At 43.7% G+C, this 27,621-nt stretch overlaps 2 protein-coding genes across 6 annotated transcripts in view; one reads left to right on the plus strand and one right to left on the minus strand.

Moving 5' to 3' along the window:
- LOC121550502 (transcriptional regulator Erg) overlaps nucleotides 1-5,031 on the plus strand; it is a 114,407-nt gene extending 109,376 nt beyond the window's left edge. For 4 of the 5 annotated variants that reach the window (XM_041862779.1, XM_041862778.1, XM_041862783.1 and 1 more), the window contains 5 exons: nucleotides 250-312; nucleotides 599-655; nucleotides 749-796; nucleotides 2,689-2,751; nucleotides 2,897-5,031. In XM_041862779.1, coding sequence (XP_041718713.1) covers nucleotides 250-312; nucleotides 599-655; nucleotides 749-796; nucleotides 2,689-2,751; nucleotides 2,897-3,417 — 752 coding nt within the window. In that variant the 3' untranslated portion in view covers nucleotides 3,418-5,031. The remainder of the gene's footprint in view (nucleotides 1-249; nucleotides 313-598; nucleotides 656-748; nucleotides 797-2,688; nucleotides 2,752-2,896) is intronic. The other variant, XM_041862781.1, reaches the window with a different exon arrangement.
- Nucleotides 5,032-5,485: 454 nt separating this feature from the next.
- Nucleotides 5,486-8,779, minus strand: LOC121551007 (ATP-sensitive inward rectifier potassium channel 15-like). Its single transcript, XM_041863512.2, has 2 exons — nucleotides 8,569-8,779; nucleotides 5,486-7,138 (listed from the first exon to the last, which is right to left on the minus strand). The coding sequence occupies exon 2, from the start codon at nucleotides 7,068-7,070 to the stop codon at nucleotides 6,051-6,053; it is 1,020 nt and encodes a 339-aa protein (XP_041719446.2). The 5' UTR covers nucleotides 7,071-7,138; nucleotides 8,569-8,779; the 3' UTR covers nucleotides 5,486-6,050.
- Between the last annotated feature and the right edge of the window lie 18,842 nt (nucleotides 8,780-27,621).

Below are 27,621 nucleotides of genomic sequence, written 5' to 3' on the forward strand. Positions count from 1 at the left end.
TAATATTTCAACTCAAGCATCCCTTGCTCTTAAAATAATACTCCAGACTGCAGTAGTTGTGTGTCTGTGTTTGGGACACTTGTATTATAGGAAGTCTGGCAATCCACAACTCTTGCCTCAGACCGATGAGGTGAACCACAGAAATGCACTCACACATCAGCATGTGTTTGATTTTATCATAGCGCCCTCTAGGGTTAAGGTTCATAACTGCAGGCAGCAGATTGACTTGTAATTTATGATATTTTACAGACCTGGCGTATGAAGCAGCTAGAAGATCTGGCTGGGCTCCACAAGCTGTGTCTTCCACCAAAGGTAAGGAATCATAATGTACAGCGCATCGGTCCTTTGTCAAAACATGGCGCTCCCTTTGCTTTTCATCTATTGGGAAATGTGTTAAAGTACATTACAGGGAATTTAAGAGATTAGGCCTACATCTTTACAAGCCTGTAGACTAAACATAAACAAAACAGGCCAGGCACAATCAGAGAACAGGAATTTGGATACCTCAAGATAAGAAGCTATTTCTCCACTGTATACACTTGGAACGTTGCCCTCAAGGAAACCCCCTGTTAATATTTTGGGAACTTCATCCCTCAAGGTTCCCAGCCCTCCCCAACCATTGTCACCAAAACAGAGGAGCAGAGGCCTCATCTAGGTAAAATATAAGCTTGAACTGTACTCTGAAATAGATGTTGATTGAGCTGAAAAAACCTTTCTCCTACTAATGTGAATGTTTGTGACTTCTTAGATCCTTACCAGATCCTGGGGCCCACGAGTAGCAGGCTGGCAAACCCTGGTGAGTTTTAGGGAGGGTGGAAGTAATTATCACTAATTAGACATGATTAAAGATTTAAGATATTCATATTACAACAAAGGCACCATTTATATACAGTGAGGGAAAAAAGTATTTGATCCCCTGCTGATTTTGTACGTTTGCCCACTTACAAAGAAATGATCAGTCTATAATTTTAATGGTAGGTTTATTTGAACAGTGAGAGACAGAATAACAACAACAAAAATCCAGAAAAACGCATGTCAAAAATGTTATAAATTGATTTGCATTTTAATGAGGGAAATAAGTATTTGACCCCCTCTCAATCAGAAAGATTTCTGGCTCCCAGGTGACTTTTATACAGCTAACAAGCTGAGATTAGGAGCACACTCTTAAAGGGAGTGCTCCTAATCTCAGTTTGTTACCTGTATAAAAGACACCTGTCCACAGAAGCAATCAATCAATCAGATTCCAAACTCTCCACCATGGCCAAGACCAAAGAGCTCTCCAAGGATGTCAGGGACAAGATTGTAGACCTACACAAGGCTGGAATGGGCTACAAGACCATCGCCAAGCAGCTTGGTGAGAAGGTGACAACAGTTGGTGCGATTATTCGCAAATGGAAGAAACACAAAAGCACTGTCAATCTCCCTCAGCCTGGGGCTTCATGCAAGATCTCACCTCGTGGAGTTGCAATGATCATGAGAACGGTGAGGAATCAGCCCAGAACTACACGGTAGGATCTTGTCAATGATCTCAAGGCAGCTGGGACCATAGTCACCAAGAAAACAATTGTTAACACACTACGCCGTGAAGGACTGAAATCCTGCAGAGCCCGCAAGGTCCCCCTGCTCAAGAAAGCACATATACAGGCCCGTCTGAAGTTTGCCAATGAACATCTGAATGATTCAGAGGAGAACTGGGTGAAAGTGTTGTGGTCAGATGAGACCAAAATGGAGCTCTTTGGCATCAACTCAACTCGCCGTGTTTGGAGGAGGAGAAATGCTGCCTATGACCCCAAGAACACCATCCCCACCGTCAAACATGGAGGTGGAAACATTATGCTTTGGGGGTGTTTTTCTGCCAAGGGGACAGGACAACTTCACCGCATCAAAGGGACGATGGACGGGGCCATGTACCGTCAAATCTTGGGTGACAACCTCCTTCCGTCAGCCAGGGCATTGAAAATGGGTAGTGGATGGGTATTCCAGCATGACAATGACCCAAAACACACGGCCAAGGCAACAAAGGAGTGGCTCAAGAAGAGGCACATTAAGGTCCTGGAGTGGCCTAGCCAGTCTCCAGACCTTAATCCCATAGAAAATCTGTGGAGGGAGCTGAAGGTTCGAGTTGCCAAACGTCAGCCTCGAAACCTTAATGACTTGGAGAAGATCTGCAAAGAGGAGTGGGACAAAATCCCTCCTGAGATGTGTGCAAACCTGGTGGCCAACTACAAGAAACGTCTGACCTCTGTGCCAACAAGGGTTTTGCCACCAAGTACTAAGTCATGTTTTGCAGAGGGGTCAAATACTTATTTCCCTCATTAAAATGCAAATCAATTTATAATATTTTTGACATGCGTTTTTCTGGATTTTTTTGTTGTTATTCTGTCTCTCACTGTTCAAATAAACCTACCATTAAAATTATAGACTGATCATCTCTTTGTTAGTGGGCAAATGTACAAAATCAGCAGGGGATCAAATACTTTTTTCCCTCACTGTAAATAGTTGTTTGGTAGTGACTCTTGCTATGAGTAGTTATTGTGGTGTTGACTGTAACACGTCTTTATGTAGTTGTTATGGTGATGACCACCTGTCTCTCTCCAGACTGTATTATAATTGTTACGATATTGACTCCCTGACTCTGTCCAGACTGTATAAGTAATTGTTACATGTTGACTTCCTGTCTCTGTCCAGACTGTGGCCGGGACTCAAACAAACCGCAATCTGCCGACATCGCACTACTCTTGAGCTTTAAAGGTAATTTACGCATGAGCTGACATCCCCAGCGTTTACCCTGAATGGGATCGTTAACTTCAAGTGCAGTGTGATGTCGGCGTAGAGCGGTTTGAATCCCAGACAGTATTAGTAATTGTGACTGTGTTGACACCCTTTCTGCCTGCAGGCTCGGGACAGATCCAGCTGTGGCAGTTCCTGCTGGAGCTCCTGTCAGATAGCGCCAACTCCGGCTGCATCACATGGGAGGGCACCAATGGTGAGTTCAAGATGACCGACCCTGACGAGGTGGCAAGGCGCTGGGGTGAGAGGAAGAGCAAGCCCAACATGAACTACGACAAGCTGAGCCGTGCCCTGCGCTACTACTACGACAAGAACATCATGACCAAGGTGCACGGCAAGCGCTACGCCTACAAGTTTGACTTCCACGGTATCGCCCAGGCCCTGCAGCCCCACCCGCCAGAGTCCTCCGTGTACAAATACCCCTCCGACTTATCCTACATGAGCACCTACCATGCACACCAGCAGAAGGTCAATTTTGTCACGCCTCACCCCCAAGCACTACCCGTCACCTCCTCCAGCTTCTTTGCTGCCCCCAACCCCTACTGGAATTCCCCCACCGGCGGTATCTACCCCAACACCCGGCACCCAGCCGCTCACATGCCCTCCCACCTGGGCACCTATTATTAGACCTACCAGGGGGAGGGCGTCTCGCAACTCTAAAACTGGGAGAAGAAACGGGAATAAACCAGCAAACACAAAGGGCTTCCATTTGGGTAGTTTCAGAACCAGATGAAAACAGGGGCAGGATCAATAATGAAGGAATAATGTAGAGGTAGGGTGTATGAGGTAGAGGTAAGGTGTCATGCCCTAGAATCACTGGCGTAATTCTAGGGCATGAGCAGGTGAGGGAACTCAAGGTTTTTAAAGAATTGAGAGGATTACAGACATGTCGCTATAAGACGATATAGGAGGGGACACTGTAAAAAGGGCAATAGAGGATGTTGCTATGACCAAGGGCATTGTGCGATGTGTCGTTTCTGAGAACAGTGAAAGATAAGTATTTGAGTAGATGTAAAAGGGAGTTATCAGTGGACTATATGATGATCATGTCCTTTTTATGAAGGGCGATAAATATACCCCAAAAATACAATAGCTGCATGAACAGTTGCTTATTATATATGTTTTTTTTTACTATTAAACTATCTTATTTAATGCAGTAAACATATCAAAGACTGTACAGATTAGGCAAGATAAGTGAGATGTAAGTGAGGAGAGGGGTGTGGTGTGGCAGATGAGTGTGTACATCAGAGTACACAGAGGAAGTAGGGAGGAGTACTAAACTTGGCTGTAGTAAACTGTGAAATGAGCACCAGCAGGAAACACCTTGGGTAGACTTGTGCTAGATGGTCATGTCATATGACCAAATGGATGGACTCACAGACTGTTTGTGACCAAGGGTGGGGTAACATCAGAGAGGATAGCGGATCATCAAAAGACAATGAAATATGTGGAAAATTAAGTATTATTCCTTTGGATATAAACAGCCTTATGTCTTATCAGTATTATTATACTACATGGTAGTGCATATGGCATTACTGAACGTAAAGGAACGTTTTTTTTACTTGATTGTTATTCTTGAAAACAATTCATCAGTGTTTTGGAAATTGAGAAAAACTGGAAATAAGATTAGTAAAATGTTGTGTGTGACCTCAAAGTCTTTTTAGAAGGAATAGGGGTTTTCTTGACCAGTGCCTAACCACAGAAACTCCCAGTTCAGCTGAAGAGATTTTACGAAGTGCCAATTTTGTATTATTGTTTTTCTGAGTCACGAACGCTGTGCGTTTGTTAGATTGAAGTATACAAGTCAGTGTTATATTTCTTTTTATATGATAAATATATAACTTATGCATTTATACACTACGAGTTGATCTCAGCCAGCCAAAGACACATACAATGTTTTTATAATAGATATAGTGACAAAAAAGTAATTGAAATGGACCAAAGCGGGCAGTAAACAATAAAAAAAAAAGATTGTCGCCTTTGAACTTTAAGCTCTGTAAACAGTTTACAATATAAACTATATATACTAATCTAAAACTGATTGTGTTGGCCAGGCAAGGCATTTCAGACCTGTTCAGTATTATTTTATGGGATGCAGGGTAGAACACCTATAAGCTGGCAGCCTTGTAAGCTGAGAAACAGGACTGAGATACTGAAATTGTTGACTAAAGGGACGATAAAAATGATATACTTTGATAGATTTTCTACTGTGTCATTTCTAATAAAGTATTTTCAACCAAAGTGCTGTCCTCTCTTGTCTTGGAAGGTCAAAGATCGTCTGTTATTGTGCTCTGTCTGCATACAGTAAAGAGAAGTTGCCCCCATTGTTTTGACCCAACACAGTCAGTGTGTGCCAACAACCAAACGACAGACCTCGGGTTCGATTCAATCTGTATCGCTGAAGCGTTACAGATTGCACAATAGAAATGTAAAGGTAATTTCCAATTTAGCCGACATATGCAGCGTTTTCCGTGAAGGCAGTCTCCATTGCCTTTAAATTTCAATCACGCTGTAAAACTGAACTTTTGCGATACGGATTGAATAGAGCCGTTAATTGGCTCTACCCTAAGAGATGAGGAGTAGAGCAGTGTGGGATGGGGGTAATGGGAAGGGGGATGCTAGGTGAATTTTAGAGAGCTATTTCTCTATAGATAAAAACATCCCTTCAATCTCAAAATGCCATATGGAACATCACTTCTTCAAAGTCAATGGTTTATTCATAGATACAGAAAAAACACAGCTCTTAAGCACTACACAGCCATCATCTCAAGTGTTGTTCTATCCCCATCTGCCCTTAGCGTGAAATATGTATAATATATTAAAATATCCAACTTGAGTGATACAAAGAAACAACATCTTGAATCTGCTTTCCTGGAATCCTATGTACAGGATAATTATTTATAGTACAGTAACAGTTGCTGCCACAGCTACACTCAAACACCGGCACCTGAGACCCAGTCCTTGTTTTGCCTGTATGTCCATATTCTGCTATTATATGGCTTGTAGATCCAAATGATGTGCTAGTTATACACTGCACCTGCATTTACTCTGACCAGATACACACTGATCATGATGAACATGAGTATAAGCCTAAAAGTGTCAGCATTCACTGTGTATTAGGTTTAGCAGTTATACGAAATAAAAACAGATATATTTCCGTAATGTGTGTTTACAAATTGTTTCTAGACAGTAACTCTGGTAAAACAACCATTAAAGTGGGTCATGTTTATTACCAGTGTCCAACATGTTTGAGCGTCCTCTTATTCCTTCTTGTACTCCTCCAGTTTCAGCTTCTCTTTGTTGTTGCTGAGGAGTGTAGGGTCGCTGCTCACCTGCACCTTGTCAAAGAAGTTAAAGTCGGCCATGTACCGGCCACCCGGGGTGCTGAAGAGCACAGGCTTGAACTCGTAGTCCCACAGGATCTCCTGGGGAACATATGAGGTGTGGCTTTGACACGTGGCTGCCGTGGACTCCATGGTAGCATTAAGGGTGACCAGCAGCTCAAAGTCATGTGTCCGTAACCTCTCGGCAGTCATCCCCGCCAGCGGGCTGCTGTCATCCAGCACGTGGTAGAATGTGAGGGGCAGGATTAGGAAGGGGCACTCCCTGCATGAGTCTATGTAGAAGTCCACAGCCGTCTGGTGGATCAGAGTTTTCTCGCCCTCCTCAGTCACGTTGGGTGAGAGCAGCTTGCCCATCAGCTGGCACTGGATCAGCAGGCTCTTCCTCAAGTTGGCCACACGTACCATCAGACATAGCTTACCATCGCGGCGGCAGATCACTGCCGACTGGCTGAACTTGATGGTCTCTGCCCGCTTTTTGGGTCGCGCCAGCTTGGCCAGGAAGGCCCCGGTCACGAAGATCTCAGCCAGACCCGTGGTGACCAGCTGGACCAGCAGGAAGAAGATGGCCAGCGGACACTCGTCGGTGATGTAGCGGAAACCATAGCCAATGGTGGTCTGCGACTCCAGGGAAAAGAGGAAGGCGCCGGTTAGGGTCTTGACATTCATGACACAGGGAGTGTGGTTGGACAGCAGCTCACCCTCGAAGTCACCGTTGCCCATGCCGATAAAGTAGAAGATGACGCCGAAGAGGAACCAGGTCATTATGAAGGTGGAGGAGAACAGGGTGAGCTTATAGCGCCACTTCATGTCCACCACCGTGGTCCAGATGTCGTGGAGGTAGAGCTTCACCATGCCCTCCACGTTGTCAATGCGCACTTGGTTGTGTCCATTCTTGGAGACGATCCTCCGTTGGACATCTGCCTTCTTGGTGGTCATCTTGTTCTGAAGTGTGTTCTCTGTGGTTGGCGCTTGTTGTCACCCTATTTGCATTGCAAGCAGTGGGACTAAAAAAGAAGAAGCAATGTTAGTCAATGGCAACAAACTAGGACACAGTAGGTAACATAGTTCAGGAATAGTTCAAGCATTAAATGAGCCCTTTGGACAAATGTCAGTAACAAAAACCTTCTCACTGGAGCTACTGTAGTTGGTTGGTTTCATCCAGAAATTAGGTAATTGATAAGATATCTCCACACACCTAATTTCACAACACAGATATGTAACCTGTTAGATACTGTATGTCCTCCCTCTGATGTTCACATACGTACAGCATATCACTGACCCAAAAACATTTCCTCAAATGTCTAAATATTATGTTATATGTATTCCCCACTGAAACTCTACGTTTTTACATTTAAACAGGGTTTCTTTTAGAATATATGCAAAACCATGACATTTCTGTAAATCTAGATTCTTCATTTGCCAGTTGACACAGCAATGAGAAAAATAGAGCTCGTGACGAAAAGCTCAGGATTATTATTTCCATTGTTAATAAGTGTTACGGATACAGGTATCCTGTGTCTTTTTGTGTTTTTCCTCTCCTTCTGCCCTAATCACAGGTGTCCTGTATGTTCCTGATTGGTGGTCGTTGAGGTGTCTGCTGATTGCTAAGGTGGACCAATCAGTGAACATTCCTCTGCATTGCACCACCTGTAGCTGGTTTTTCCATCACACATCCCATTGTTTAAAAGCCGGTCAGTTGTGTTTTTTGTTAGAGACTATTTTCGTATGTGAGTATGGATACTGTGGTGTCCTGTGTTTTGTTTACTCACTAAGTTGCTGGTTACTCTGTTTGGTAACTTTGTTAGACTACTTTTCGTATGTGAGTATGAATACTGTGGTGTTTTGTGTACTCACTCATTTGCTGGTTACTCTGTTTGGTAACTCTGTGTGTTTCTGGGAAAAGGGGAGTTTAAGCAAGTTGCCCTTGGGCGTACATTACCCGTAGGAAGAAAACTGTCTAAAAACACTAGTTAGACCTGAGCGGACCACCCACTGTATTTTTGTATGATTAGCAGTAGCTTAGCGGTTCTTGAGGCAGGCAAGATCAGTTTAGGGGTGTTTTACACTATTGTTTCATTTCTTGGGTCCTGCTCAGCCCTTTTTCCCAAACCTTTACCGTGTGTTCAACAATAAACCTTTTATGTTTGACGGTAGTTTATGGTTGTCGTGTAGTTTTATTTCTCACTGTTCCATGTCACGCTTATAATTTGCATGAATTATGTTACGGGTCTCATGTCCATCCACCCTAGACGTTTAAAGCCACGGGGTTCGTAACAATAAGAAATTATGGAAAGTTGTAAATTAACTCAGCAGCAGGCAGCAACACTTTCTGTAGAATGTCTTAGGTCATGTAGGTTTTACAAAGTTCTGATTTAACTTCTCTAAATTACTTTTACAACTTTTTTTAAGTGCAAGGAAGTTGTATAATACTCACGTTTAGTGTTGATGCCTTCTCAGGTGTGTGGCTTCACTTGCTCTCAGTTGTAATCTGCAACGTGAACCTTCTGTAACACCCCTTCTTGAGAGTTCCACAATGTCCCCTCTCCTCTATTGTCCTTGCTTATGCACATTGAACTTTGGCACAATGATATTTAGGACATTCTGTGAGAACAAAAACGTATTCAATGAGTTCTTGGCTACCTGTAGGTAAGCTTTAATTTCAAGTGTGGGACAAACTCCACCTATCTACCCCACCCTACCAGGGGCAGGTATGCAACAAGTGCTCCTTTTCACACTTTTTTTTTTTTTCTCTGAACTCATGGTTTGTTTTGTAGTTCCATGCATGATTGTTGTTTCTTTATACACACCCTGATTTACTATCTCCAATGCTTAATAATGAACTGACAGACATTCTAAATTGAACAGAAAATGAAATGACCCTGGTCTCAGCCTGTATTATTTGACTATGGTATTAAAGGGAAGATATGATGCAGTTGAAAGCTAAAGACGAATGGAAAAATTGGGTTCCATATAATGACATGTATTGCCATTAATAAAATGGCAAGTCAAATCACAATCACACGTATCTAAACTCACCACATCAAAAATACAGCAATTGTTTTGCAAAGCGCATGTACTGTATGTAGGGAACTGGAAAGTGGGGACCCATGACCCATATCTAGTCAATAAGGAATCAGTGTAATTGGTAAACACAAGAAGTGTCTCTCCAGATTTAATGCAATCCTCTGTGTAACTATTGCGCGGCGACATTGGATTACATTACAAGATGTGCAGATAATAGCTCCTTGGGTTTTTCAGTAACTGAGCTGAGGGCTGGTGCTAACAATATACACTGAATGTTCTGCTCTTTCCATGACTTAGGCTGACCAGGTGAATTGAGCTGAAAGCTATGATCCCTTATTGATGTCACTTCTTAAATCCACTTCAATCAGTGTAGATGAAGGGGAGGAGACAGGTTAAAGAAGGATTTTTAAGCCTTGAGACAATTGAGACATGGATTGTGTATGTGTGCAATTGAGAGGCTGAATGGGCAAGACAAAAGTGCCTTTAAACGGGGTATGATAGTAGGTGCTAGGCACACCGGTTTGTTTTAAGAACTGCAACGCTGCTGGGTTTTTCACGCTCAACAGTTTCCCATGTGTATCAATCATTTGTATTTGTATTTATTATGGATCCCCATTAGCTGCTGCCAAGGCAGCAGCTAATCTTCCTGCGGTCCAGCAAAATTAAGGCAATTATACAATTTAAAAAACAAATACATTCACAACAGATTTTAAAACATTAAGTGTGTGCCCTCATGCCCCTACTCTACTACCACATATCTACAACACAAAATCCATGTGTACGTGTCTGTATTGTGCATATGTGACTTGTTTCAGGAAACTAGGCGTATGTTGTGGGTCACTACCTCACAGGAGAGCCAAATGAAAATAAACTTCTTTTTTTTTCAAAATGAACTTTCACGTGCCTTAATAACAAACTTGTATGCCATCTGTAAATACGAATACAATTGTTAAATTACAAGCCTAGTTGGTTAAGCCACAGAAAAAGACAGCAACCTTCCCACTAGCCATGATTGGCTGAGATAATGAGTGGGCTGGACATGCTGAGAGAGGAGTTCGGATTGGTCTGCCATATAGCACGCTTCTGTCTATTTGAGCTGGTCAGTATGTGTAGGTAATCCTGTCTAATGCGGCTTTTAAAAAGTGCGGGGTGTAGTGGAGCTGCATAAGTGTTGCTCTCCACTTTTTGGAGGATCGAGTTTTGAAATCAGTGGAATTAGAGTATGATAGCTAACGATATGGAGAAAACACCTGTCTCCGGATTACATCTTCAAACTAAGGCCAACCATGGCATCCGTGACAGGGAGACGGGTCCATCATGCATGATGTATACGGGTAAGATAGTCTAACTAGCTACATTTTCAGATATTACACGTTTCTAATTGACAGAAAGTGGTTTCATTTCAAGTTAAAGTGTACCGTTAGCTAGCTAGCTAATGTTAGCTGGCTGGCTCGCTGGCTAAAGTTACGTGCATGCTCTTATTATTCGTATGTCAGAGCCATTTTCTTGCTAACATTGAACCTGGTTGGTTAGCTACCTGCAGATTCATGCAGGGTAGTAAAGTCATGAGTTGGGATTATGGTTCATTGTTTAACTAGCTATCTAACGTTAGCTGGCTGGCTCGCTAGCTAACGTTATGTGTATGCTCTTATTATTCGTATCTCAGAGCCATTTGCTTGCTATCATTGAACCTGATTGGTTAGCTACCTGCAGATTCATGCAGGGTAGTAATGTCATGAGTTGGGATTATGATTCATTGTTTAGCTAGCTAGCTAACATTAGCTGGCTGGCTTGCTAGCTAACGTTACGTGTATGATTTGACACATTGTTTACCTAGCTAGGTTCATTGTTTACCTAGCTAGCTAGCTACATGTCTTAAATTTTTTTGCTAAATAAGACCGAATCAAGGCAGTCGGTCACATATGTTATCGTGTGTGTGTGTGTGTATTTATGTCTGTGCTTGTGTTTGTGTTGCTTCACAGTCCCTGCTGTTCCATAAGGTGTATTTTTATCTGTTTTTTAAATCTAATTTTACTGCTTGCATGAGTTACTTGATGTGGAATAGTGTTCCATGTAGTCATGGCTCTTTGTAGTACTGTGCACCTCCCATAGTCTGTTCTGGACTTGAGGACTGTGAAGAGACCTCTGGTGGCATGTCTTGTGGGGTATGCATGGGTGTCCGAGCTGTGTGCAAGTAGTTCAAACAGACAGCTCGGTGCATTCAACATGTCAATACCTCTCACAAATACAAGTAGTGATGAAGTCAATCTCTCCTCCACATTGAGCCAGGAGAGATTGACATATTATTAATGTTAGCTCTCTGAGTACATCCAAGTACATCCAAGGGCCAGCCGTGCTGCCCTGTTCTGAGCCAATTGCAAAGTCCATCTTTGTGGCACCTGACCACACGACTGAACAGTAGTCCATGTGCGACAAAACTAGGGCCTGTAGGACCTGCCTTGTTGATAGTGCTGTTAAGAACGCAGAGCTGCGCTTTATTATGGACAGACTTCTCCCCATCTTAGCTACTAATGTATCAATATGTTTTGACCATGACAGTTTAAAATCCAAGGTTAATCCAAGCAGTTTAGTCACCTCAACTTGCTCAATTTCCACATTATTCATTACAAGATTTAGTTGAGGTTTAGGGTTTAGTGAATGATTTGTCCCAAATACAATGCTTTTAGTTTTTGAAATATTTATGACTAACTTATTCCTTGCCACCCATTCTGAAACTAATTGCAGCTCTTTGTTAAGTGTTGCAGTCATTTCAGTCGCTGTAGTAGCTGACGTGAATAGTGTTGAGTCATCTGCATACATAGACACACTGGCTTTACTCAAAGCCAGTGGCATGTCATTTGTAAAGATTGAAAGAAGTAAGGGTACTAGTTGCCCTAGGGGTGTCCGAGCTGTGTGCCAGTAGTTCAAACAGACAGCTCGGTGCATTCAACATGTCAATACCTATCACAAATACAAGTAGTGATGAAGTCAATCTCTCCTCCACTTTGAGCCAACTAGGGCCTATAGGACCTGCCTTGGTGATAGTGCTGTCAAGAATGCAGAGCAGCGCTTTATTATAGACAGACTTCTCCCCATCTTAGCTACTGTTGTATCAATATGTTTTGACTATGACTGATATTGTCAAAAGCTGCACTGAAGTCAAAACAAAACAGCCCCCACAATATTTTGATCATCAATTTCTCTCAGCCAATCATCAGTCATTTGTGTAAGTGCTGTGCATGTTGAATGTCCTTCCCTATAAGCATGCTAAAAGTCTGTTGTCAATTTGTTTACTGTAAAATAGCATTGTATCTGGTCAAACACATTTTTTTCCAAACATTTACTAAGGGTTGGTAACAGGTTGATTGGTCAGCTATTTGAGCCAGTAAAGGGGGCTATACTGTTCTTAGGTAGCGGAATTACTTTTGCTTCACTCCAGGCCTGAGGGCACACACTTTCTAGTAGGCTTAAATTGAAGATATGGCAAATAGGAGTGGCAATGTCGTCCACTATTATCCTCAGTAATTTTCCATCCAAGTTGTCAGACCCTGGTGGCTTGTCATTGTTGATAGACAACAATACTTTTTTCACCTCTTCCACACTCACTTCACGGAATTCAAAATTACACTGCTTGTCTTTCATAATTTGGTCAGATATACTTGGATGTGTAGTGCCAGCACTTGTTGCTGGCATGTCATACCTACGTTTTCTAATCTTGCCAATGAAAAAGTCATTAAAGTAGTTGGCAATATCAGTGGGTTGTGTGATGAATGAGCCATCTGACTCAATGAATGATGGAGCTGAGTTTGCCTTTTTGCCCAAAATGTCATTTAAGGTATTCCAAAGCTTTTTACTATCATTCTTTATGTTATTTATCTTTGTTCCATAGTGTAGCTTCGTCTTCTTTTTATTCAGTTTAGTCACATGATTTCTCAATTTGCAGTACGTTTGCCAATCGGTTGTGCAGCCAGACTTATTTGCCATTCCTTTTGCCTCATCCCGCTCAACCATATAATTTTTCAAATCCTCATCAATCCATGGGGATTTAACCGTTTTTACAGTCATTTTCTTAATGGGTGCATGCTTATTAGTAACTGGGATAAGCAATTTCATAAACGTGTCAAGTGCGGCGTCTGGTTGCTCCTCATTACACACCACGGACCAACAAATATTCTTTACATCAACAACATAGGAATCAGTACAAAACGTATTGTATGAACTCTTATACACTATAATAGGCCTAGCCTTTGGAACTTTGGTTTTCCTAGATATGGCTACTATATTGTGATCACTATATCCGATGGATTTGGATATTGCCTTAAAGCAAATTTCTGCAGCATTAGTAAAAATGTGATCAATACATGTTGATGATTTCATTCCTGTGCTGTTTGTAACTACCCTGGTAGGTTGACTGATAACCTGAACCAGGTTGCAGGCACTAGTTACATTTTGAAGCTTTCTCTTGAGTGGGCAGCCTGATGATAGCCAGTCAATATTTAAATCACCCAGAAAATATACCTCTGTTGATATCACATACATTATTTTATTTTTTAAGTATTATCAAGCATTTCACATGTTATCCAGATACTGACTGTTAGCACTTGGTGGTCTATAGCAGCTTCCAACCAGAATGGGCTTTAGGTGAGGCAGATAGCCATATTACTTCAACAGTATTTAACAAGAGATCCTCTCTAAGCTTTAAAGGAATGTGGTTCTGAATATAAAATGGCCACACCTCCACCTTTTGGCATTTCTGTATTTTCTGTAGATCTTATAACCATGTATTGCTACCACTGTATCATCAAAGGTATTATCTAAGTGAGTTTCAGAGATTGTCAGAATATGAACGTCATCTGTTACTAGCAAATTATTGATTTAATTAACCTTGTTTCTTAAGCTACATATGTTAACGTGGGCTATTTTTAGCACTTTTCTGGGATACTTACAGTGAGGGAAAAAAGTATTTGATCCCCTGCTGATTTTGTACGTTTGCCCACTGACAAAGAAATTATCAGTCTATAATTTTAATGGTAGGTTAATTTGAACAGTGAGAGACAGAATAACAACAACAAAATCCAGAAAAACGCATGTCAAAAATGTTATAAATTGATTTGCATTTTAATGAGGGAAATAAGTATTTGACCCCTCTGCAAAACATGACTTAGTACTTGGTGGCAAAACCCTTGCAATCACAGAGGTCAGACGTTTCTTGTAATTGGCCACCAGGTTTGCACACATCTCAGGAGGGATTTTGTTCCACTCCTCTTTGCAGATCTTCTCCAAGTCATTAAGGTTTCGAGGCTGACATTTGGCAAATCGAACCTTCAGCTCCCTCCACAGATTTTCTATGGGATTAAGGTCTGGAGACTGGCTAGGCCACTCCAGGACCTTAATGTGCTTCTTCTTGAGCCACTCCTTTGTTGCCTTGGCCGTGTGTTTTGGGTCATTGTCATGCTGGAATACCCATCCACGACCCATTTTCAATGCCCTGGCTGAGGGAAGGAGGTTCTCACCCAAGATTTGACGGTACATGGCTCCGTCCATCGTCCCTTTGATGCGGTGAAGTTGTCCTGTCCCCTTAGCGGAAAAACACTCCCAAAGCATAATGTTTCCACCTCCATGTTTGACAGTGGGGATGGTGTTCTTGGGGTCATAGGCAGCATTCCTCCTCCTCCAAACACGGCGAGTTGTTGATGCCAAAGAGCTCCATTTTGGTCTCATCTGACCACAACACTTTCACCCAGTTCTCCTCTGAATCATTCAGATGTTCATTGGCAAACTTCAGACAGCCCTGTATATGTGCTTTCTTGAGCAGGGGGACCTTGCGGGCGATGCAGGATTTCAGTCCTTCACGGCGTAGTGTGTTACCAATTGTTTTCTTGGTGACTATGGCCCCAGCTGCCTTGAGATCATTGACAAGATCCTCCCGTGTAGTTCTGGGCTGATTCCTCACCGTTCTCATGATCATTGCAACTCCACGAGGTGAGATCTTGCATGGAGCCCCAGGCCGAGGGAGATTGACAGTTCTTTTGTGTTTCTTCCATTTGCCAATAATCGCACCAACTGTTGTCACCTTCTCACCAAGCTGCTTGGCGATGGTCTTGTAGCCCATTCCAGCCTTGTGTAGGTCTACAATATTGTCCCTGACATCCTTGGAGAGCTCTTTGGTCTTGGCCATGGTGGAGAGTTTGGAATCTGATTGATTGATTGCTTCTGTGGACAGGTGTCTTTTATACAGGTAACAAGCTGAGATTAGGAGCACTCCCTTTAAGAGTGTGCTCCTAATCTCAGCTCGTTACCTGTATAAAAGACACCTGGGAGCCAGAAATCTTTCTGATTGAGAGGGGGTCAAATACTTATTTCCCTCATTAAAATTCAAATCAATTTATAACATTTTTGACATGCGTTTGTCTGGAATTTTTTGTTGTTATTCTGTCTCTCACTGTTCAAATAAACCTACCATTAAAATTATAGACTGATCATTTCTTTGTCAGTGGGCAAACGTACAAAATCAGCAGGGGATCAAATACTTTTTTCCCTCACTGTAGATAGGGAGGCGCCAGGAGATCTGTGGTCCGTGGTGGTGTAGGGGGTGCTGCCCACCTCCATGGGTGATGACTCGGAAGCAGGGCGGCTTCCATAGCTCAGATGGGGTGAGCGTAGAGGCTCCGGGAGGTGTTGGGAACGCCGTCTCTCTCTCAACATGTTGTCAAGATGGATGGACGTGGTGATGAGGGTATCAAGGTCCATCTCGTCATCCCGACATGCAAGTTCCATCTTGATGTCCTCCCGTAAGCCTCTCCTGAAGGCCGTGTGCAAAGCACGCTCATTCCAGCCGGAAGACGCCGCCACCGTGCGAAAGCTCAGAGCGTACTCGGACACGGGCCCCTCTCTCTGTTGTAGATGGAGGAGACGCTCACCCCCGTTCTTTCCCTCCATGGGATGATCAAACACCACTCTGAACCGAGCGAGGAAGGTGGGGTAAGGTAGTGCCACTGCCTCCTCTCCTTCCCAGACTGCCGTGGCCCAATCCAGCGCATTTCCTTTAAGTAGCGAAATCACCAGCGCTATCCTGGCTTGGTCAGATGGATATGCCCCAGGCTGATGCGCCAGATAAAGTGAAACCTGTAGCAGGAAGCCGCTACATTTAGTCGTTTTACCGTCATAGTGCACCGGTATGGCGAGCGTTCCCGCAGAAGTGGGTGATAGCACGGGAGCACTGGGCAGATTATGCAGAGTTTGGAGCACTTCCTGCATGGCGGCATTCAACTGGGCAAGCTGCTGCTGGTGCTGGTCGAGGCACTGGAAAACTCCTGCTGCATCCATTTTCGTTTGGTGTGTGATTCTGTGACGACTACTGAGTATACGAAGAGGCAGGACGCAGACGCAGGAATTAACAAGGTCAAGGTATACTTAACAATGACAAAGAGAAATAACAAAGATAGAGTAAACGACACGAAGCTAAACAATCACACACAACATCATACAGAACAGTCCACGGCTAAATAAAGGTGGTGACGAGATGATGAGGTGCAGGTGTGCTGGAGGTGATTAGGGTGCGTTGGGTTTCCATTCCGGTGTTGCCGAGGTGGCGCGCTCAGACCAGTGGCTCAGTAGACCGGTGAATCAGAGCGCCGGAGGGGAGCAACGGGAGGAGACGTGACAACTACATACAGTCACCTCATCCACGTCCCTGAGTCGATCCAAAGTCATAGCAGCTCCCCCTTGGGGGGTTGGATATGATATCAGGGAAAATAGCTTCTTGCGTGGGGCCTTCTCATCTCCCTTGCGTCCTTATCATCATCATCAGAGCTGTATTCTGGAGGGTTGTCGGCTTTGTCCCTTCGTCTAAGGTCGTAGTCAGTCTTTGGTTATCTTTTTGGGGTTTCACCTCTTCTACTTCGGCTCCCGCCCCTGCCCATAATAGGCTGGGGGTGGCTGCGGTGCGGGTAGGTTCCATGGTTGTGGAACTGGCCCGCACACGGGGTTCACTGGTCCGGCATCCAGGGGTTGGTTTTGGCCTGGCTGTTGGTCACCCCCGCCAAGAGGTCCTCCCAGAAGAACCGGAGGGGGTGGTGGTGGTGGCGGTGCTGTTGCCAAGATTGGATACAGTTGGTCGAACTCTTCTCTCAGCATTCTACTTCTCTCGTCTTCTTTTTGTTTGTCTTCGTCTTTCTCTTGCACTTGCTTTACAATCAGTCCTTTTACTGTTTTCTCCTTCAGAGAATCCACTTCTCTCCCATTTTCTTTAATCTTCTTATTACTTTTCCAGCTGCTTTCTTATTTCCTCCAATTTGTCAGAGCTCAGGGTGCCATCCTCAGGGAAACCACCTTCAGTCCTTTTCTAAGCTTCTCAAAACAGTTCTTATTGTTCAAAATTCATTTAAATTGACTTACTGAAATTCAGTTTTCAGTCTTTCCAGGTTTGGTAGATGATGTGTTTTCTCCCAGGCAGCCCACAATGAGAGTCTGGTCTGGGCGGGTCCTCGTCGTCTTTGGTCAGACGGGAATTTCCCTTGCACGCCTTCACAGACCCTCATTGCCGAGCTCCACAGGTAGAATCAATCAACCTGTTTCGTGACACCAAATTGTCGTGGAAATTCACCACTAAGGACTCAAAGTAAATGAACAGATCTTTATTATTACGGCCGGAGAGGTTACAACAAACCTAATACTCTGTGTCAGAAGCTCTGAAGGGATGTTCTCCCTTCAGAACTCTTTATACTCATGCACAAACTAGGCGTCTCTGCTCTCAACGTGCAATTGGCTGATCATGACCTTGCACACATAGCTCCTAGGCATTGGGCCAAAGTAACAATGTGTTCCCTTCTTTCTGTTCTTCTTCTATCAGTCCTTTCCCTGAGAGCAAAGTCACAGAACATCCTAACACAATAACAAGAAATAATATGCTATATGTAGTCACGCATTTGCAGAGACACAGAGGACACAAAAAATTCCACTACACTCAATTTCCTGATGCTGGTTTAAAATGTTTGGGAGCAGCATATTGATGTCCTATACTCGTGCTCCTGGATAGCACAACGTTTTTGCTCCAGGGACTGCCCAATACAATGGCCGGAGAAGGGAGTGGAGAAATCCGCCCATTCCCACCCTTCACACAATTCATTGAGCCTTTCACGGCTCACGAGAAGCAGGATGGCGTACACCCGCTGCTCCCGGCGATAGGTCCAGACCTCCCACAGCAGGCAGTGCCCCGTCAAATCCAGAGAGAGGGAAAGGAGCCGAACTCGACAACGAAGCCACACCCGTCGTAGACACAGGCAATCCCAGCGATGAAGGCACAGGTAGATCACGCACCACTGCAGCGAAGCTATTCCTTATGTCAATCTGCTCCGAACTTCTCGCAGTCACTCCCGTCCACTTAGCAGTATGTCGCTGCCTTTGGTTTCCACGACTTGTGACATGGGACCAGCGCTGATTGTTACATTCTTCTTGCTGTTCTCCGTCTACTTCACTACAGTATGGAGGAGGAGAAGCAGATGGAGACGACTTCCTTGGCAGCCAAGTGCCAGGTAGCACAGGCCATTCGGATAGGGACAGATGACAAGGCGGGGAAACATCCATCAGGCCCGAGCGGCGTCCAGCCATAGGAGTTGAGAATAAGAAAGTTCCAATTTGCGTTTTCCCCATAAGTTTGTGCAGAATTGAGATTTGTTTGCTAAGCATAGCCACCTAATTCCTGTAATCCTCCGCTAGCAAACAATTGCTGCATTGGAACTCCGGATTGTCAATATTGTCCCGGACAAAAACGTAATAAACACAGTATCTACAGCGCTGGAAATGTTTGTTAGCTATTCCAGGCGAAGCTGGCTAGTTGGTAGCAGGTGTTGACACAGGTATCCGAGTTCTTGAGTTCCAAAGTTTTTGGCGTTGAGTCAGTGTCCCGACAGCAGCATCTGTGTGCTATGTCTCCATAGCGATGGTAGGACTATGTGTCCTGACAGTGGAGCTTCTGATTGGTGGCTGTGTGCATCTGGTCCTTGTATGAACTCACAGAATGGTCTACCACTCAAAGGACATGCAGCCAACCCTGTGGGAAGCAATGGAGTCAACATGGGCCAGCATCCCTGTGGAATGCTTTCGACACCTTGTAGAGTCCGTGCCCCGACGTATTTAGACTGTACTGAGGGCAAAAGGGGGAAGGTGTTCTTAATGTTTTGTACACTCAGTGTATATGGGCACTGAACTGTGGAAGGGTGTCAATCTCTTGGTTATCTTGACAGTTTTGTATCTTATCTGTATATGTATGGTTCACTGACTTGTTCATTTTATTCATATTCATACTCATATTGAATTTCATTGTTTCGCTTTTGTTATCTGCTCAGTAGCTATCGGCTTGGTTGTGTGTGTGTGTGGACATTTTCCTCATTACTTTCATAACCAAGCACATTGCCTTAGGCCCCTGCACTTTGAGATATGCAACGAATGACATGAGTCCTGTGCAGCTGTACACGTGTACACATGCACACACACAGCATACACAGCACACAGACGCATGGCATGGCCTGGAGTCAAAACATTAATTTGCGAGAGTATCTTTATCTAAGGGGCAGCGCTAAATAGATCATTAAATTAGAAATGTGGTTTGTCGGCATGCACCGCCGGGCCTCATCTATTTTATAGGTCAGAGATAAATTGGTCCAGAAAAAAAAGAGGTAAAAGGGAGGCTTCTGCCATGATCTTAACCAATCATTAAATTCACAAATTAGCACCTCTTTCCGAGCGGGTTGGAGGGGAGGGGAGTTGAGGGGGGAAGGGGGTGCATCGAGGGGAAATGGAGCCTGAGAAAAGCAATGTACTCCCTAGCCCGGCCAGCCCCCCGAGATACGGCCCATGCAGGTCTCCATGGAGACTGCAGAGGAAAAATAAATGAAAGAAGCAGGGAGGTCAAGGAAGAGCAGTTTCAGCTGGAACAGAACAGGAGAATTTAGTTTGTTCATCGGGTCAACAGGTGTGTGGACAGGATTTGGTTGATGGATGATTAAGGTGATGATGGTGGTGCCACAGCTGTGTGAGGGGGTCTGACAGTGAGTGTGTGAAGTGGGTGTTTACAGGTAGTGTTAGATACTGGTTGGTATAAGTAATCCATCACCACAGAGATACTGACTCATTAAAAGTTTGGAAGAAACAACGAGAGGAAAAATACCATCGGACAGTCATCTCTGGAGTCAATGGGAACAATAGCTACAGTGCTTCATATAGTCTATGGATGATTTAGAAGGAAACTTTCTCCAGGGTGTTTTATCCTGCCAGGTGGATGATGCCCTGCCTTTCGCTAAAAGCTGCATATTTAGACCAGTTAACCCACTTTATTGTAAAGATTATCCCCTTCTGATGCTGCTCTCCCTGTCTGTGAATGCAACCAACCTCATAAGTCTAAAATAGAACGGACCAGACAATTCCACACTTGTTTTCCTCCAATTTCTTTAGTCAATAACCTAGATATGGGAGAGGGGTAAGTTGGGCCAAAGAGTTAGTTGAGCCACCCCTTGTGTCTAGGAAACCATACACTAAATTAATAATGTGACCAAATATTTAGAAAGAGGTCATCATTTCATTGAGTATGTGAAGGAAGAAACCACATGGAAAAAGTGGAATGCAAATTAGGTCCCAAAAACTGATTTTCACAAAGTCAAATACATTTGTGTTATAGGTTTCATGATGCTTGTATCAAAACCAAAGTACCCAGTTAGCACAATGTTCTGAGAGTCATATGTTTCTTAGAGCTTGGTGAAGCGTGTTTGTCCTATGGGTATTTTTAATTCAACCTTCCCACAACTTTCTGGGAATGGTGCAGGATAGTTGCTTGGTTTTGAAACATTCTCAGCTCAATTAAGGAACTTAACAAAAAAAACATTATTTTCTTGGTATTTCATTACTTTAACGTTTCCTAAAAACATGGGGACATTTAATTTACATTTTGGTAATGTTCTAGGAACGTTCTCCAACTGGTTTGACAGAGGGAATGTTCTCAAATAGCTCAGAAAACGTTAAGAAACAACGTTCTGTGGGATTTTCAGTACTTCAGCATAACGTTTACTACAGGCTTCTTCATAGTTCTATTTAAAGTAATGTTCAAATTGTTCTGAGAACATTAAGAAAAATGCCCATAAAAACCACAAGACAATTTTAACATTCTGAGGAAGTTCTAAGAATGTTATTTAAAAACATATACATTCCGTTCTCATTATCAACAAGACTCTCTATCCTCTATCTTGTTTAGCATGTTCAGGTATCTTAATGAGTTCTTGTTTCCTTTGAAATGGGGTCTGTTTGAATAGACTAAAATGAACAGCTTTGTGTGCGTAAAAAAAAACATGGCACGCCATTTCCATTCTGGTGGCACAGTGGACTTATTCCATGGATAGACAACAGAAGATTATAGGTTTGAATCTCACTGATGCCGTGTCACAATAAAAAAGAAATGTGTTTGCATGATTAATGTCTAAGGAAATTATTTTCCATGTGTCCTATCTGTGCTTGGAATTCAAAAAAGTTAACCCAAAATAAGCTAGCAGTGTTATTAAAAGTCATATTGCAACATTCAGTGAAAGTTAACGTCTACGGGATCGGTGTCCCGTATACGGGACGTTTGAGCTAACGTGCGCTAATGTGATTAGCGTGACTGTTGTAAGTAACAGCAAACTTTCCAGGACATACTGTAGATATGTCTTATATGGGCAGAAAGCTTACATTCTTGTTAATCTAACTGCACTGTCCAATTTACAGTAGCTATTACAGTGAAAAAATACCATGCTATTGTTTGAGGAGAGTGCACAACAACAAAAAACTTAGCACAGCAACTGGTTTGATACGAAGGTAAATAATGTACTTAAATTCAGTGATCTTGCTCTGATTTGTCATCCTAAGGGTCCCAGAGATAAAATGTAGCATAGTTTTGTTTGATAAAATCAATTTTTATATTCAAATGTGGGAACTGGGTTCTACAGTTTGAACCCCTGCTGTCTCTGGCTCCACACCCACCCTGCCCAGCCATCTAGATGTGTGAAAGTTAGTGTATAAGCTAATGATCCATCATGTATGACATTCCTGTGAGTGTATAAACTTACATTTTGTTTTACCATATCATTTTTGTATGTTCTCTATAGTTATGTACTTGAAAATGTATCAATTGACCAATTCGGCACATTTGGGCAGACTTGTAGCTCAGTTGGCAGAGCATGGCGCTTGCAACGCCAGGGTTGTGGGTTCGTTTCCCATGGAGGGCCAGTATGAAAAATGTATGCACTCACTAACTGTAAGTCGCTCTGGATAAGAGCATCTGCTAAATGACTAAAATGTAAATGTAAAATGTTGATACAAAATAGTCCAGTATTGCAATGCTTCACTGGATCAATCTGAAACTTTGCACACACACTGCTGCCTAAACTGCAATATTATATTGTGGTCCAAAGTTACAGGTTGCAATGATTTCCAAATAGACTTACCACTGTGTTACATCCTGCATACCTCTTGGGTTTTGCAATGGCTCATTATCTTCCTCATTAATTTCAGTGTATGACTCTGGCTCATACAGTGGGGAGAACAAGTATTTGATACACTGCCGATTTTGCAGGTTTTCCTACTTACAAAGCATGTAGAGGTCTGTAATTTTTATCATAGGTACACTTCAACTGTGAGAGACGGAATCTAAAACAAAAATCCAGAAACTCACATTGTATGATTTTTAAGTAATTAATTTGCATTTTATTGCATGACATAAGTATTTGATCACCTACCAACCAGTAAGAATTCCGGCTCTCACAGACCTGTTAGTTTTTCTTTAAGAAGCCCTCCTGTTCTCCACTCATTACCTGTATTAACTGCACCTGTTTGAACTCGTTACCTGTATAAAAGACACCTGTCCACACACTCAATCAAACAGACTCCTACCTCTCCACAATGGCCAAGACCAGAGAGCTGTGTAAGGACATCAGGGATAAAATTGTAGACCTGCACAAGGCTGGGATGGGCTACAGGACAATAGGCAAGCAGCTTGGTAAGAAGGCAACAACTGTTGGCGCAATTATTAGAAAATGGAAGAAGTTCAAGATGACGGTCAATCACCCTCGGTCTGGGGCTCCATGCAAGATCTCACCTCGTGGGGCATCAATGATCATGAGGAAGGTGAGGGATCAGCCCAGAACTACACGGCAGGACCTGGTCAATGACCTGAAGAGAGCTGGGACCACAGTCTCAAAGAAAACCATTAGTAACACATTATTAAAATCCTGCAGCGCACGCAAGGTCCCCATGCTCAAGCCAGCGCATGTCCAGGCCCATCTGAAGTTTGCCAATGACCATCTGGATGATCCAGAGGAGGAATGGGAGAAGGTCATGTGGTCTGATGAGACGACAATATAGCTTTTTGGTCTAAACTCCACTCGCCGTGTTTGGAGGAAGAAGAAGGATGAGTACAACCCCAAGAACACCATCCCAACCGTGAAGCATGGAGGTGGAAATATCATTCTTTGGGGATGCTTTTCTGCAAAGGGGACAGGACGACTGCACCGTATTGAGGGGAGGATGGATGGGGCCATGTATCGCGAGATCTTGGCCAACAACCTCCTTCCCTCAGTAAGAGCATTGAAGATGGGTCGTGGCTGGGTCTTCCAGCATGACAATGACCCGAAACACACAGCCAGGGCAACTAAGGAGTGGCTCAGTAAGAAGCATCTCAAGGTCCTGGAGTGGCCTAGCCAGTCTCCAGACCTGAACCCAATAGAAAATCTTTGGAGAGAGCTGAAAGTCCGTATTGCCCAGCGACAGCCCCGAAACCTGAAGGATCTGGAGAAGGTCTGTATGGAGGAGTGGGCCAAAATCCCTGCTGCAGTGTGTGCAAACCTGGTCAAGACCTACAGGAAACGTATGATCTCTGTAATTGCAAACAAAGGTTTCTGTACCAAATATTAAGTTCTGCTTTTCTGATGTATCAAATACTTATGTCATGCAATAAAATGCAAATTAATTACTTAAAAAATCATACAATGTGATTTTCTGGATTTTTGTTTTAGATTCCGTCTCTCAGAGTTGAAGTGTACCTATGATAAAAAATTACAGACCTCTACATGCTTTGTAAGTAGGAAAACCTGCAAAATCGGCAGTGTATCAAATACTTGTTCTCCCCACTGTATATGCATATTATTGATACCATTTGAAAGGAAACACTTTGAAGTTTGTGGAAATGTGAAAGTAATGTAGGAGAATATAACACATTAGATCTGGTAAAAGATAATACAAACAAAAACACATGCGTTTTCTATTATTTTTTTGTTCCATCATCTTTGAAATGCAAGAGAAAGGCCACATTATAATATTGCAGTTTAGGCGCAATTTAGAGTTTGGCCATTTACTACATTAACCTCCCAGCCTCTCAGTAACCCCGCTGTCAGCAACGTGTCTCCCCAGCCCACCCCGGCTTCCCGAGAACCCCGCTTACCTCTTCCTGAATGCTAAGCTGGAGATTCAGGAACGTGTCGGACGTTTCTCTCCCAGGGCTCCCTGATCTTCGAGCTGCAGCCCTCTTCTTTTCACTAGGACTGCTCAAAGATAGTGTACCTTATAACGCTGATGTCCGGGAAGGCTCTCGCCTGGGCTACGGCGGCGTGGGAGCAACAATTCACCGTGTTCTTCAGTCTGGAGGAGTTCATGGCGGAGGTGAAAAAGGTGTTCGATTCTCCGTTGTCCAGGAGAGAGGCTGTACGGAAGCTACTTCTACTACGTCAAGACTCCCGTAGTGTGGCAGACTATGTGGTCGATTTCCGCACGTTGGTCGCCGAGAGTGCCTGGAACCCAGAATCCCTGTTCGACACGTTCCTTCACGGATTATCGGAGGAGGTTAAAGACGAGCTCGCAGCCCGGGAGCTGCCCATGGATCTCGACTCTCTAAACGCCTTGACCATACGGATCGATGGGCAACTACGGGAAAGTAGGAGGGAGAAGAGGTCTGTTCCCAGTCACACTCGCTCGTCACACTCGCCTCTGAGTAATCCCGGAAGTCCCCGGCATCTACATTACCGAGATAATCCGAGGTTACCCGAGTTCCTCCAGGAATCACAGAGGCCTGCCGACTCACCTCCTCCGGAGCCTATGCAACTTGGCAGAGCTAGATTTTCTCCTGCCGAACGTTTAAGCAGATTGAACACCAAGAGCTGTCTGTATTGTGGGACTACAGGTCATTATATTTCTACCTGTCCATTAAAAAACCAGGCCCATGAGTAGGTTGGAGTACACTGGTGTCACGCCCTGACCTAGGGAACTCTTGTTGGTTGGGTCAGGGTGTGAGTTCAGTTTGAGATCTATGTTGTTGTATTTCAATGTTGGATTCTAGTATTTGTATTTCTATGTTTGGCCGGGTGTGATTCCCAATCAGAGGCAGCTGTCGCTCGTTGTCTCTGATTGGGGATCATACTTACAGTGGGGGAAAAAAGAATTTAGTCAGCCACCAATTGTGCAAGTTCTCCCACTTAAATAGATGAGAGAGGCCTGTAATTTTCATCATAGGTACACATCAACTATGACAGACAAAATGAGAAAAAAAAATCCAGAAAATCAGATTGTAGGATTTTTAATACATTTATTTGCAAATTATGGTGGAAAATAAGTATTTGGTCAATAACAAAAGTTTCTCAATACTTTGTTATATACCCTTTGTTGGCAATGACACAGGTCAAACGTTTTCTGTAAGTCTTCACAAGGTTTTCACACACTGTTGCTGGTATTTTTGCCCATTCCTCCATGCAGATCTCCTCTAGAGCAGTGATGTTTTGGGGCTGTCGCTGGGCAACACGGACTTTCAACTCCCTCCAAAGATTTTCTATGGGGGTTGAGATCTGGAGACTGGCTAGGCCACTCCAGGACCTTGAAATGCTTCTTACGAAGCCACTCCTTCGTGCCGGGCGGTGTGTTTGGGATCATTGTCATGCTGAAAGACCCAGCCACGTTTCATCTCCAATGCCCTTGCTGATGGAAGGAGGTTTTCACTCAAAATCTCATGATACATGGCCCCATTCATTCTTTCCTTTACACGGATCAGTCGTCCTGGTCCCTTTGCAGAAAAACAGCCCCAAAGCATAATGTTTCCACCCCCATGCGTCACAGTAGGTATGTTGTTCTTTGGATGCAACTCAGCATTCTTTGTCCTCCAAACACGACGAGTTGAGTTTTTACCAAAAAGTTATATTTTGGTTTCATCTGACCATATGACATTCTCCCAATCCTCTTCTGGATCATCCAAATGCACTCTAGCAAACTTCAGACGGGCCTGGACATGTACTGGCTTAAGCAGGGGGACACGTCTGGCACTGCAGGATTTGAGTCCCTGGCGGCGTAGTGTGTTACTGATGGTAGGCTTTGTTACTTTGGTCCCAGCTCTCTGGGTGTGGTTCTGGGATTTTTGCTCACCGTTCTTGTGATCATTTTGACCCCACGGGGTGAGATTTTGCGTGGAGCCCCAGATCGAGGGAGATTATCAGTGGTCTTGTATGTCTTCCATTTCCTAATAATTGCTCCCACAGTTGATTTCTTCAAACCAAGCTGCTTACCTATTGCAGATTCAGTCTTCCCAGCCTGGTGCAGGTCTACAATTTTGTTTCTGGTGTCCTTTGACAGCTCTTTGGTCTTGGCCATAGTGGAGTTTGGAGTGTGACTGTTTGAGGTTGTGGACAGGTGTCTTTTATACTGATAACAAGTTCAAACAGGTGCCATTAATACAGGTATTGAGTGGAGGACAGAGGAGCCTCTTAAAGAAGAAGTTACAGGTCTGTGAGAGCCAGAAATCTTGCTTGTTTGTAGGTGACCAAATACTTATTTTCCACCATAATTTGCTAATAAAGTCATTAAAAATCCTACAATGTGATTTTCTGGATTTTTTTGTCATAGTTGACGTGTACCTATGATGAAAATTACAGGCCTCTCTCATCTTTTTAAGTGGGAGAACATGCAAAATTGGTGGCTGACTAAATACTTTTTTCCCCACTGTAGGTAGCCTGGTTGCCTACCTTAGTTGTGGGATCTTGACTCGCGTTTGGCTTGTTGTGTTTGTAGCCACTGTTTGAGCTTCACGTTTCCTTGTTTTGTTATTTTGTCAAGTGTTTATTCGTATTAATAAACATGTACGCATACCACGCTGCACCTTGGTCTGACCCGTCTCTCAACGATCGTGACAGAAGATCCCACCAAACACGGACCAAGCAGCGTGCCCAGGAGCAGCAGACACCCTGGACACAGGTGGGAAATACATTTTGGACTTGGGAGGAGATATTGGCAGGTAGAGGACCCTGGGCGAAGGAGGTAGCCCAGGTAGGAGAGGAGAAACGGCGACTTAAAAGGACTCGGTCACGAAGAAAGCCCGAGAAGCAGCCCCAATAAAAAAAAATTGGGGGGCACACGGGGTGGACGACGAGGCAGCAGGAGGCCGTGAAAGGGCGGATCTGCAGTTTAA

Source organism: Coregonus clupeaformis, chromosome 35, assembly GCF_020615455.1.
Source record: "Coregonus clupeaformis isolate EN_2021a chromosome 35, ASM2061545v1, whole genome shotgun sequence".
NCBI classification, from domain to species: Eukaryota; Metazoa; Chordata; class Actinopteri; order Salmoniformes; family Salmonidae; genus Coregonus; species Coregonus clupeaformis.

Coding starts and splice junctions, on each gene's coding strand:
- LOC121551007 (XM_041863512.2), bottom strand. CDS start 7,070: ATGACCACCAAGAAGGCAGATGTCCAACGGAGGATCGTCTCCAAGAAT.